At 35.9% G+C, this 13,538-nt stretch overlaps 1 protein-coding gene across 8 annotated transcripts in view; it reads right to left on the bottom strand.

Moving 5' to 3' along the window:
* The window catches only part of MPDZ (multiple PDZ domain crumbs cell polarity complex component), a 153,267-nt gene that overhangs the window by 118,567 nt on the left and 21,162 nt on the right, over window positions 1-13,538 (bottom strand). For all 8 annotated transcript variants that reach the window (XM_019627172.1, XM_019627170.1, XM_019627173.1 and 5 more), the window contains exons 2-3: window positions 8,416-8,457; window positions 5,999-6,165 (exon numbers count right to left, since the gene is read on the bottom strand). In XM_019627172.1, coding sequence (XP_019482717.1) covers window positions 5,999-6,165; window positions 8,416-8,431 — 183 coding nt within the window. In that variant the 5' untranslated portion in view covers window positions 8,432-8,457. The remainder of the gene's footprint in view (window positions 1-5,998; window positions 6,166-8,415; window positions 8,458-13,538) is intronic.

The following is a 13,538-nucleotide window of genomic DNA, read 5'->3' on the forward strand; positions in this document are numbered from 1 at the left end:
CAAACATTTAAAAGCTGTTATTGTACCAAAGATAAAGTATTTGAAATTCCTGCAGTAAATAAACTTTATGGTAAATGTAAAAACATAAGAGTCACTCCTTCTATTTAAACTTCTCCTAGAAAATATACATTAAAGTTTCAAAAACACACCTTTCTGTTAGGTGGCTGCACCAACACTGTACCATAAAAGTAAACCCATTTCATGGGCAAGAAAACCCTTTCTTTTCACTTTCACATGCAACATGCACTAGGAAGAATTCCATTCCATTTTTAGATAATTCCCTCTTTTTGCCCCCCTCCCTGTACTGACCCCAAGTCATAATTTAATGTGGGAATTCTTGAGAGACAGCAATCATTCCCCTTTACTGATCGCAAGCGTACAGATGAATAAACTTCATGTCCATCTCAAATTAGAAACCAGAGAGAGAGGGGTTATGTTTTCATCATTTATGTAATAAAATAAAACTGAGGAAACAGGTATTTCTGCTCTTGGAGACATGAATTGCAGAAAACAGTATCTTGCTGATTACCCGAGTTAAAACAGAGCCACAAAATGCTCAGTTATCAAAATTCTCATCTTTCCATCGACCTAAAAAACATACATGTAAAAAATTATCACAGTTGCTGATGTTACTGCTTAAAAGCAGCCTACATTAACACTTTGGACATGAACTTGATTTAGCAGTGTTACAAATACATACCTGCAGAATGGCAGCCCTGTAGGCATGCCCCAGGAGAGTCGTGTTCTATCAAATACCCGCCTGCTGATATCAGATATTCTAAAGTGACCCTCTGAAATACACACTGGCTACCTATGTATGTTCTCTAAAAGTTGCTCTTGTTTTAAGACAAAGCATCCAAAAAAAAGTTCATAGTGTATATTTTTATACTCTTTGGCAGAAAAGCCATCATTTTATAAATTAGGAATGATTGATGTTGTATTCTTAGCGTATATTCTTAGTGTACTTCATTCTGAGTAAGATGAAAGAAACATTCCTTAGAACAATTAATGTATTTTACAATTATAATTGAGGGTCTTATCTATCAAACTGTCATTAAAACCCTGACCTTAATTTTGTTATTTTTTTGCAATTTAAAAAATGTGGAGAAATGAAAAAAAAAAGATTGTTAAATATTCTATTTAATAGAATGGTTAGAAGATAAAGTTAATACAATTTCTCACAAACTGGCTTCAAAGTTTCCTGTCTTGCCAATACCCTGCATTAAACGTATTCTATTGCTCTGATAATACAGGACTATATGTGACTATTTCACAGTTTCTCACCTCAGCACTGCATACTTTATGAATTCAATAATTCTGTTTTGGAGGACCATTACTGTGCACTGAGGATGTTTGGTAGGATCCCTAGGCTCTACCCATTACATGCAGGTAGCATCCCCAATGAAAAATGTCTCCAGACATTCATTGCCAAATGTCCCCTAGGAAGAGAGAATGCAAAATCACACCCAATTGAGAAAAAACTGCTCTATACCATTGTAAACACTGGTAATTTCTCCCATCTTTGCTGAAAACTCCTACTCATTTTTCAAGACCCATCTTACATGCTACCTCCAATGTGAAGTTTCCTTCTAGTCAAAGTTAGTAATTCCTTCCTCGCATACCACCCACCTTCTTGTTTTTCTACTTAAATAAAAATATATATGTTCTATTTTCCCCTCTAGATAGTGAGAACCTTCACCTTATTTATTGTTTTTATTAATTTTAGGTGTCCAACAAAGGTTTATTAGTAAATGATTATGAGCCTTCCATAAAAGAATCCAAGAGATAACCCTCCCATTTTCATGGGAAAATTTGGTTTACTGAATAATGTCTCACAATGAGCAATATATAACCCTCCAATTTTGTTGTTGTTTAGTTTTGTTTTCTCTTTGCTCCTGGGAAATGGAAATTAAATGATATACTCAATTTTAGTAACCCAAGGTCCTTGAAATATCTAGTAGTCTGATATTTTTATTCGGTCTTTGTTTAGATACACATTTGAATCACCCATTAGTCTATATGTTTTTCCATCTGAAGTTGCTCCAGATTCATTTTGGGATATGAAAGGTAAAACTTAGAAACACAGAAATATAAACCCAAATTTTACATCACGAAGACCATATTTCAAGACCAAAAACGAAAAAGAAGGATGTAATTACTCTCATTGACACTGAACAAACATTTCCAACTTGATTCTATGTTAAGTCAGTATCTAGTATCTCTCCAATTATTTCAAGAGATGTCCTAAATTTCCAAGGAAAAACTTAGAAAAATCTAGTTTAATTTTTGTGTGTGTGTGCATGTGTGTGCATGTGTATGTGCGTGCAACGTGCATGTGTGTGTGCTGTGTGTGTGTAAAGTACATCTAGATGATATATATATATATATATATAAGTCAACACCTTCCTGGGACAAAGATGAATGAACTAGGATCCTAGAAATATAAAAAAATAGCAACAACATAATTATAGAGCGTCACACTCCAAAAAGTCTGGAAATCACTGACAAGGAGAATCCTCTAGAATTTTCTGTGGCCCAGGGTTTGTTTCCCATATCAGCAGCTCTTGTAACCTGAATTGCCCACATCATTTCTTCAATCTTAGAATTGGTCTCTGATGCCATAGCTTTTAAAAAAAATCAGCAATGTCAATTTTTAGTATCAGTTCTAAATTTTTATTGAAATTAATAAAGTTAATTTACTGTTTTCCTACAAATACCTCAGGGTAAAAAAAAATGTTTCATTTAGTGTCTGTGGTCAACTCACAAGGAAAGCAATTAATTAATGAGGAAAGTAGCATACACCTGCACTGGACTGGAGAAACGTCACAGAATAAATATGCAAATCCAATTTCCTCATGGCTGACAAATTTCTATTATCAAATGGCTAACGTGTTTATTTCCCCCTTAATAGCTGGATTTTTGTCATGAATATGCATGGAGCCCTGCAGTTATTAGCTGTGATGACTAGGTGACAGTGAGGACACTACTTGAGATTTTGCATTTGACAGATCATTGACACACAGTCACATTTCTTTTTTTTCTTCTTCCCTTTAACAGGAATCATGCAATAGGAAATGAACTGGAGCTATTAGAGATTATTCAGGTTTAATAGCACACATCCTTTTAGCTGGCGGTTAGAACAATACACAATGTGGCAGAGTTAAACAGAGGCATCAATTACACTCTCAGACCTGTTAATATTTTTGACAATATTTAAATAGCACATCCCTTCAGGGCATGGCTTTTCTTTGCCCTCTCAGTTACACACCTGTCAAGTGTTTAATTTGCCAAAGGGAAACAGTTTGATTTCTGAGGGCAGTCTTAATACTGAAGAAGCAAATTATTGGGTTGTCGGAAAAGTCATGAGGCATTTTTGCAACGAAAAACATAGAAAAAATACGTCATGACTTTTCCAACAACCCAACAGAAAAAAAATCACACATTATTGAAAAGAAATAATGAGAAGGATCTGAGGGGAAAAGTCAGCTTATTTCAACATGGCATGTCAGCATCTGTCATTAAAGCAACGATATGATCGTGTTCTTCAATATGCATACACCTTGAGCTATTTATTCACTCCCTTTGCTTTTTAATTAAGGGAATGATGGCACAGAAAAACTGGAAGGGTCAAATTTACCACGAATACCAAAAAATATGGAGCCAGTAACTTGCACCTATCATGCATATAAAATTAGACATCTGAAAACATAATTTAGGTACAAGGTAATAAAAAAAAATCTTGCCACTGTTCAGATTTCTGTAGCTACTGGTTTAAAAGCACAAAACAAATGGCATGCCTTAGGTGCATTAATTAAATATTAAATTATAAATACTAATAAATTAGCAATTAATAAACTATACAGATAATTTTTAACATGATAAAGTCTAGAACATTTATGTTTAAACTTTAAAACAGAAAACAATATAAGCTTTTGAAGTTTTACTTTAGTCATACAAAAAAAAATCTGGTTCAATAAACAGATGAAATTGAATTAGTAAAAGAATGGAGACTAAAGTGAAGAGTCACAAAAACTGAGAAGTTATCAGTGATTTTAACAGAAACTAAACTCTTAGCATTTAGGGACCACATTTTCACCCTTGGGGGAAAAAAATGATGTGAGAAAGGCTGTAGTATCAAAAAAGGAAAAGGGCTATGCCTTGCGAGGCCAACAAAACAGAGTTCTAGTTCCAGTTGCTCAACCTCTGTAAGCTACTGTAATAACAGAAAGTGGGCTGGATGGTTTGCTTGGTCTCTTTCAGTACTTGAACAGGTGATCAAAGAGCCAAAAAGTCCAAAGGCATGTAAGATATGCCTGCAGAATTCACAAACCTCACAGCTTACTTAGTCCTGAAATATATCAGTGTCTATCATTAATGTATCAATAACATCACTACTTAGAAACTATGAAACTCGATATTATGCTCAATCGATTTCCAAGCAGGTTTCAGCTGAGTCACGTGGAGTACAAACAGTTTTAGAGCTCATATCCTACTTCCACTTGGAAATAGTAAAACAAGCTCAACAACAAGTAGGCCTATTTCTCCCCTCCCTTCAGCAGACGTGGGAAGTACAAAGGCTATTGTCCTTACGTAAGGCTGGCTAGAAAGGAAATTTTGACAGTTATCTCACTGGACTAGTGGTATTTCCTGACATACTTACTAGTACTTTTTGTTTCAACTTTTCCTCTCATTCTAATCATATCTTCATAATACAATAAGGAGAGAACATCTGTTCAACTTCTTCACACTTTCTGAAAAACCCAATAATTTTCCACATCCATAATTACACTTATATTCAGGATATTGGTTTCTCCAAAACCCTGCCAATCCTTTCTGAAAATGAGTACTTCCAACCAATACTTGCAATAACTTGCAAAGGGCACAAATACAACTACATATAACAACAACAAATATCTCTTTTTCTTAACTCATGGTCACGACCTTTAAAATCATTAAGCAGAATTTCACTAGAGAAAAATATTTTCAAAGATTGTTTATTTAATTTTTTGGCTACCAAAATATCTAGACTAAGGAGTTACATGACATTAAACAAATTCCTTCTATTGCTACTATTTGTTCTTTTTTGCATTTGGCACATTTTTGAGGCTTTTTTAAATTGGAGCTGTTCTTTCACTGAATTACAAAACTAGTCTTCAAGTTTCATTTTTAACCTTTTAAGGCAGAATATTTATTAGCAAGTAACCCATAACCATTAAATTAATGCTAAAAGTATTAAAATGGGAGTTAATTTGGACTGTAGGCCTAGATTGACTTCAAACCTTGTGAGGATAACAACGATTTTAAAAATACATTTTTTAAACTTGAGAAATGGTTTTTACATTAGGTCAGCTGAAAGGACATGTGACTTCAGTTTTCATTCTGTCATTGTGATATGTTTCAGTTTTGATATCAATGCTAGGACTTCTTAATGCTTATAATGTTTAAAGAAAAAAACCCACAGTGTTACATTTGGAAGTTCTAACGCTTATCACCATCTGATGCTGTCATGGAAGCAATTGCTACTTACACTGCTTTAAGAAGTGAGAATTGCAATTCCTCTAACTGATGACAATGTAATTATTTCTTTGACTGTCAAAACAGAGGTGATTTCCCTTCCTCACACACAATTACACATGCAAATCCAGGCTCATCTGAAATCTCGTGAGTGTACCGAATGTCTGAATCTGAATGAGCAAAATCCCATGAACAATGAGCCTCCGTGACGATGGAAACCAAGTCCTCAGCCATCCACCCTACACCTATTTTTCTCATCCCCTTCTCCTGTAGGGGCTCCTTCTTCAGCTTTCAACACAGTGTCATATCATCTACAATATATAGCAACAACCACTACAGAAATAACTGGGGTGGGGGAGGGGGGAGCCACAGTGATTCTGAATGTCTTCTTTGGAGGTTGAAACGACTTCATTAACTAACATATACAGAAATCCAAGATCCACGCCATGCTGTGAATTCCTGCTTTAGGTGAATGATACCATACCTGTTCTTTCAGCTGCTGTACCGAAGCCTGCAGGCTCAGAATCTGACTGAAGAGTGGGCTCTGCAAGACTGACTTGAGAAGGTTCAGCTTGTCTTCGTTTGCCACATCCCCACGTTCTCGCAGCTTGCCTTGCAAGCGCTCTGCTGCCTGCAGGGCCCGATTTTTGTCTGTACCAAACAGCAGCATCAGTCAATAACAGGAATCAAGTGCACATATCAAACCACACTTACAGAAACCCGAAACTATTCCTTTCAAGAGCATAAAATTGATGGGGGGAGGGGGGGGAGAAAAGAGGGATTGTAACATATCCCTCTAAATATGTCCCTCAAGCCTTGAAGTCTCTTGTAAGAAAGTTTGCTTGAAAGCAGGGAACTGGTTATAGTGTACACTACATGCAACTAATTGTAAAGTACTGAAAGTAATTCAGATGAAGTATATTTGAGCAACAAGGCCAGCTATTTCAACTTGATAATAAAAACTATTGAAGACCAAACACTGTGATCTTGCAAATGCTGGTATTTTCACCTTAAAAAAATTTATTTATATATAAGAAAAATGAGAAATATAACACAACTAAAGGAAGGTGATATCATAACACCCAAAATATGACAATTTCATATATTAAGGAGCAAACTATTCTACACTTTAGAATTGAAAATGCATCACAGTAATATACAACCCTTCAAAAACATGACTTAATACTTCGTGTTTTTCCCAAAATGTAAATAGCAAATTTACATATACATAATTTAAAATTAATATAATTCAAATACTAATTGATCACTTTATGTATCAGGCACAAAGTTGCAAAATAAATATTTTGAATAATCATAATAATATGTAATAATATAACACATAAATAATAATAGTAATAATATTAAGCCTAGCATCTTACATTCATGTTCTAAGTTAGTGAGTTTTTACTAGAAATAATAATTTAAAACATCTCCCTAGAACTCTCTCTCTCTCTCTTTTACTTATACGTGAAGCCAAACTTATTTTTTTTTAAATAAAGACTGTTCAGATATGTGTTGTAACAGATTCATGATGGTAACACATTTACCTATTAAAATATATTTGCCATATCATAGTAATCAAAGAGTGGGAATTATCACCAGAGATACTTTCTATAACATTAAGTGTGGAATTTCACAGAAATTGGGAAATTAAAGCATTAATTAATGTTGACCATGAGTCTGCAAACACAATAAATTTAAACAAACACTATTTATTCATATGCAGAATTTTAAAAGCAAATGATGATAAAGCTATTCATGAGAACCTCATTCCGGGTCATATTTCCCATGGTATCTCAGAATACAAATCGAGTATTAATTCCCTTGTCAAGTCTTGTAAGGCACACAACTCAGTAAAAACTTACAGAATAATGGTTAGAAAGTAATGATTTAAATAATCTTATATTTCCCCTTTGCTTTCCACTTTCTTATGAGGAAGTTTTCTATGCAGACTTGTAGTCTTTATGGCGTGGGACTTCTGTCTAAAATGGGTGATGAAGAAAATGGACACCCATGCATTTTCATTCCCAGCACAGTACCGGGAACAAGTCACAGTAATGACCCCATGTTCACAAAACAGCTCCTCCTTTTCCTGCCACCCACTCTCACCCTACCCCTCAAAACCTGCAGCTGTCAAGACACCAGCTGCACTCATCAAGGTGGCAGAGAGAGATTCAGATACCTCCCAATAATAATACCCGAGAAGTTCCCTGAATAGGGGAGGACTGTGGCGTCAGATGAGGGACAGAGGGATGGGGCGTACCATACCTGATATACCCGATACACCTGAAACCAGTTCTACAGACTCGCTTCTCTAAAACTAAAGAGTAGCGTGAAACAAAGATAAACGTGCACTTGGGAAATTTGACTATTTCCACTTAAATTATCTCATGTAAAAACTAAACTGCCTTAAATCATCACGGAAGTTTGTCAGCCTCGGTTTTTGTTACTGTTATCGTTGCCAACTTAAAACCAAGCGCTCAGCAGCATTTCACCTGCCACAGATAAAGTGAAAGTATGAATGACGTAGGTAACGATCTTCTTTTAGTATTAAAAAAAAAAAACACACACAAAAAACTTTTGAACTTTATGATGCTATCCAGAAACAAACATTAGCCAGAAATGGGTTCATAAATCAGGACTGGGTTGACATTAAGCTTTATTAAAACACATAATTGGCAAAACATGCTTTTAACTTACGCTTATAAATGATGTTTTTTATAACATTCACATGAAATTGTCCAAATAACACATTACCTAGTATAATGCTAGTTGATAAAAACTTTATTTAAACCTATGTTACTATAGACAGAATCCTGCTATTTAGAAAATACCACACTGCAAAGATCCCAATGGACGGTGATTCAATTCTTATAAAAATAGAAAGATACAGGGTCTTACCTATAGTTTCTAACATTGTTTCCCAAAGTTCAGTGTTCTCCTCTACAATGACAATAAACAGCAATTAAAACTTGGAAGAAAAGAAATAAAACAGAATGGTTATGTTTTATCAGAACTTTAAAATATTCTAAAACTATATACTCTAAAAAGCACTTGATACGACTACAATTCTTTTGACCATTAAAATCTTGTTGGTTTAAGATAGTTTTCTTTATAGGCAGAAGAAAGTCATCAGTTTAGGACTAATTCAAAATTATCTTATCTTTATGGATAATACTTCCATAAGGTAAAAAGCATGAAATCTCTTTTAAATAAGATGGCAGACATATCCAAAATATTTCTTTAAGAGCTCCTCAACACAGACCCCTATAATCTATAATCTTGGCTTCACTTTGCATTACAGATCCTTTCCCATAGAGTAAGGAGCTTACTTGACTCTACATGAGAAATTCTGTGGGGGAGGAAAAAAAAAAAGTGAAAATGTAAAAAGTATAAAATGTGATCCTGGGACCAGCCGAATGGCGCGATGGTTGAGGGCTGGCTTGGGACGCCAGAGGGCCCCGGTTCGGACCCCGCATGTGAGGGCCGGTGACACTGCCCTCCACAGCTAAGATGCTGAACAACAGCTCAGCCTGGAGCTGGGCTGCAGTCCCTGTGGCGGTGGGTTGCCATGGGCTGCCGTGTGTAGCCAGCAGCCAGCAGCCAGCATGAGCGGCCAGCAGCCGCAGTGAGCGGACAGCAACTTGTCTGTTCCCCTTCCCCCAATTCCCCAGCGCTGTTCCCATCCCCCCAATTCCCCAATAAAAATCTTAAAAAAAAAAAATGTGATCCTGGCCTGAATGCTCAGTCTTAACTGAGGAGGCAATACACACATACCAATTAGAAATGGGTCGTGACAATCAAGCAGTACTTGAACCACTGGAAGATGATATATTAAATCATGGATGAAAAACTGAAGAATGTTAAATGAAAGATCTTTTTTTTTTTATTCTGTCCCCCACCCCCAACTTGGAAACATTGATAGTTGTTTTAACTTGGAAGCTATAAATAAAATAAAGTTGAGTAGTCTGGGTTTCTCTTTGTTATCTTACACGCATTACCTTATATCTAGGGTGACCAGATGTTGCAGTCAGCTGCAACTCCATTAATGCTTTTTATGTTTCCTGCCCCTTTCACTCTCAAAAGTGTCTTGATTTGGTTAATAATAGAGAATAGAATTTACTGACTTTCCTTACTCAAATTTAGAATATACTGTTTAAAATATCAATGCCATTTCAAAGTCAAATAGCTCAACCACTGGCACTTGTTTTGAAAAGTAGCCTGGTGTCACCACAAGAGGACACTGGTCCTAACCTGGAACTGAAACCTACATAGCACTGTGGCCTTGAGCAAGGAGCCTATTATGTGAACCTCAGTTTCCTAGAAAACACATTTACTTGCTGGGTATACAAGTATTACGATAAATGAGATAAATCAAATATGTCAATTTCCAGCTCACAAATATAAAGTATATATTCAGGAATAACGCTCAGACCATACAGATGAGCACGCCAATGCCAGGCATTGCATGGTTTTATGGGGAAAAGTACAGGGAGATCTTAAAAATAATCACATTTTAAAAAATTCTTATAGACAAGGAGACTATAATATTCTTTTGTAAAATAGCATACAATTACGTCCTCCCCCCCCAAAAAAAAAATATTAACTCTGACAATTAAAAAGTAAAAGTAAAATACCCTAATAAAAGGAAACCAGGTCTACATAGGTGTATTTAATTAAACCGCCCAGGAGGAAGCATGATAACAATGAAAGAGCATGGAACAGGAAGTCTGATATCTTGAATTAAAATTTCAGCTCAGCCACTTACTCGCCATATGGCCTTAAGTCACTATCTTTTTTTAATCTGAAAATCTCTAATTACAAATAACTAATATTCATAAAGTGTGGAACGGATAAAACTATATACATGAGTGTCTGGTATGCACAATAAAATTTAGCTCTATCCTCTTTCCTCTATGAAAAATTAACTCAGGAAGACGGGCAGTATTGTGTGACGTGGAGGGGGAGGAAGCTTATGGATTTAGAGGCCCAACGACTGAGGAGGGGTCTGCAGAGAAACTACAGAGGAGGCAGCTCCCAACCGAGAGAAACACTCATCCAAGAGTTCCCCTCTGAGTCAGTTATGTGGAAATAGAATTATTTTTGTTTTCTCCCAGGGAAACTCTTATCATAAAGATTAAAAAAAAAAAAGGCTAATTCAGCTGCAAGTCATTGACATTAGCTCCCAGATGAGAATTCTACTTCTCTGGATTTCAGTGATAAAAAGTTAGTTTCACAGTTTATCTTCTCTGCTCTGATATATACATTTTAAATAAATGGCTTTCTTGAGGTCTTCCAGGAGATTTCACCATAAGTAATTATGACAAAGAGGCAAGAAGTAAAAAAAAAACAAATGTGTTTCCTTTTATGACTTATACCCCTATCCCAAGGATTCAGTTCTAAGTACAAAGAAAGTTTTTGGTGATCACAGAATTTTTGAGATGGAGATATGGTGTCTACTCCATCCAACTGCAGACATGAACTCTCTTTCTCACACTGTCACCACCCAACCATCACTCTTCCTTCTTTACCCATCTCAACACTATATGGAACTAGGAGAATCTGTGGGTGAATACTGAGGGGCATGGCCAATGGGTAAGACTTTAAAAAGATCCAATACATGTCAGAAGAATGCCGAGTTCTAAATGCTTTTCTGGGCAATTCCCGCTGCCAGTGAGGATGATGAATCAGAGGGACAGTCAACAGAAGAAATGAGATGTGGATACGACGACAAAGCAATCGACATTAATGGTAGGGCAGAAACAGTAATATTAACGGCAAACACACAGCACCTATCACATGCCGGGCACTGTTCAAAGCATATTATACAATTAAGTTCTTTAATCTTCACACAATCCACTCATTTTACAAACAAGGAAACTGAGACACAGAAAGGTTAAGTAACTTGCCCAAATTCATACCACTACTAAGTGATGGAGCCAGGATTTGAACCCAGGCAGCTTGACTCCAGTCAATTAACAACTTAACTTCTACTATATACTGACTGCCTCTCGATAGGCGAGAGTTTCACTTCACCTTTCTCCTTCCTCTTTCCAAGTTAAAAATTGTGTAAACCTTGCCCTACATGAGGAGAAACGAACAGAAGAACTAGGAACACAACGTGAATGAAGTCTAGGGAACCAAACTGAATGCAGTCTGAAATGGACTGGGGTCCACAGTGCAACACAGCCAACAATGCACACAAAGTATGAATAAGTCAGGATTAAGTATTTTAGAAACGAGGGGTGGCTCTATCAAAGAAAGATCAGTCACAGTCACCATTTATCTAATGTTCTCATGTATGTTTAAGCAAATCACTTTTAAACGCCAAGATTTTAAGAAAAATTCCCAAGGAAAAATGAAGTGTCCTTAGATTAATATCATAAGTATATTAAAAAACATGGCTGTTATTTCAAGGTACTAAATCCCTCAACACAATGAGACTAAACATATTCAAATAGTACAGAAAATACTGGTTCCCTTCTAGCCACTGCTCATGTATTCTGCTTGTAGCCATATCATTATTTGGTTATAATTGAACTTAGTCTATTTCAGGAATCATGGAACTCAGAATTGCAAGACATATCAATAATGACTCAATGAATTCTGTCCCTATGAGCAACTATAGTGCCACACAAGCGCCATGTGCACACATTACATCATAGGGACAGAGACCCTGACCACAATACCCTCCACCGCCTGGCACCTCATTCTCTCATTTCCCAGATAAGACAACACAGGAGAGGCTGAGGTCTTTCTTACTCAAGGCCACACAGCTAGTAAGCCAGAGAACTTAGATTTGAATCGCACTCTGCCTGATTTCAAAGCCCACACTCATTCTTCTATCACTTACCCCGTATATTCCATATTGTCTCAGAAAAAAATCACATGGTGGAAATATGTTGTTAAATGAAAAAAAGAAAAGTACAGGGCAATGTATTAAATTACTAGTGTTTGTATAAAAGGTGAAGGAAAAGTTCGTGTAAGTAAAATTAGTATGTGCCTATTAAAGCACAGATGATTTTTGCAAGCTTTCCAAAGACTAAACAGTGGGATGTGGGAGGGATGGATGGATGGACATTAAGAGAAATATAGTTGGCACTGCATTTCTTTTGTTGTTTTTTTATATTTTGTATCAATAAAAGGTTGCCAGATTTAGCAAATAAAAACACAGCTCAATTTGAATTTCAGATAAATGAATAATTTTATAGTATATCTTATATAATACATGGGTCATACTTATACTAAACACTAATTTGCTGATTATCTAAAATTCAAATTTAACCAAGCATCCATTCTTTTATCTGTCAAGCCTACTTATGTATACAGCAACTTAGAAAAAAATCAAATTTTAAAAATCATTTTTAAGGCCTTTATGCTTCCTGAAAAATTTTAATATAGTGACACAGTTGCCAAATCCTTTAGAAAGCTCTAAAGATTTTAGCTGTAACTATATGATTTTCCAACAACTGGATGAAAACACTAGTTTCAGCAGAGGATAAAAATCAAACAGGATATTGGTTTCATTTAGAAACAGGGACTTATTGGCTAATCATTTTACTTTTCAACAAGGTGTACCGGTAATTTGTAGGCATAGCTATTATGTAGTAGAGAATCAGTACTTGAAACATAAATCACTCTGCCCAATGCAGATTATATGGCAACTAACAAGTGAAATTATGTTTTGTGCTCAAAATAGCTCAACTAAGAGAAACTGCCCCAAATGCATACAATTTTCTAGTTATCTTAAACAATTCTGACTGTAAAAGGAGTAACGCATTAAAAGAGCTTGCTGCAATGGTTTGCGGCTTGTCAAAGTCGCTCAGCATCTGTTGTTCCATTTAAATTTAGCCTTTGTCTCATTCATAGCTGCCTCAGCACTACCTGAAGTAAGCAGACAAACGCAAGGCTGTATTCAGTCATTTGCAGGTCGTTTGTCATAAAGTCAATTGGCCATGACAGCAAAACTTACACTTTCACTCATAATTCATACTCTAAGGTAACGTTACTGAACTAGCGCTCCC

The sequence above is a fragment of the Hipposideros armiger genome, unplaced genomic scaffold, assembly GCF_001890085.2.
Source record: "Hipposideros armiger isolate ML-2016 unplaced genomic scaffold, ASM189008v1 scaffold_717, whole genome shotgun sequence".
NCBI lineage: Eukaryota > Metazoa > Chordata > Mammalia > Chiroptera > Hipposideridae > Hipposideros > Hipposideros armiger.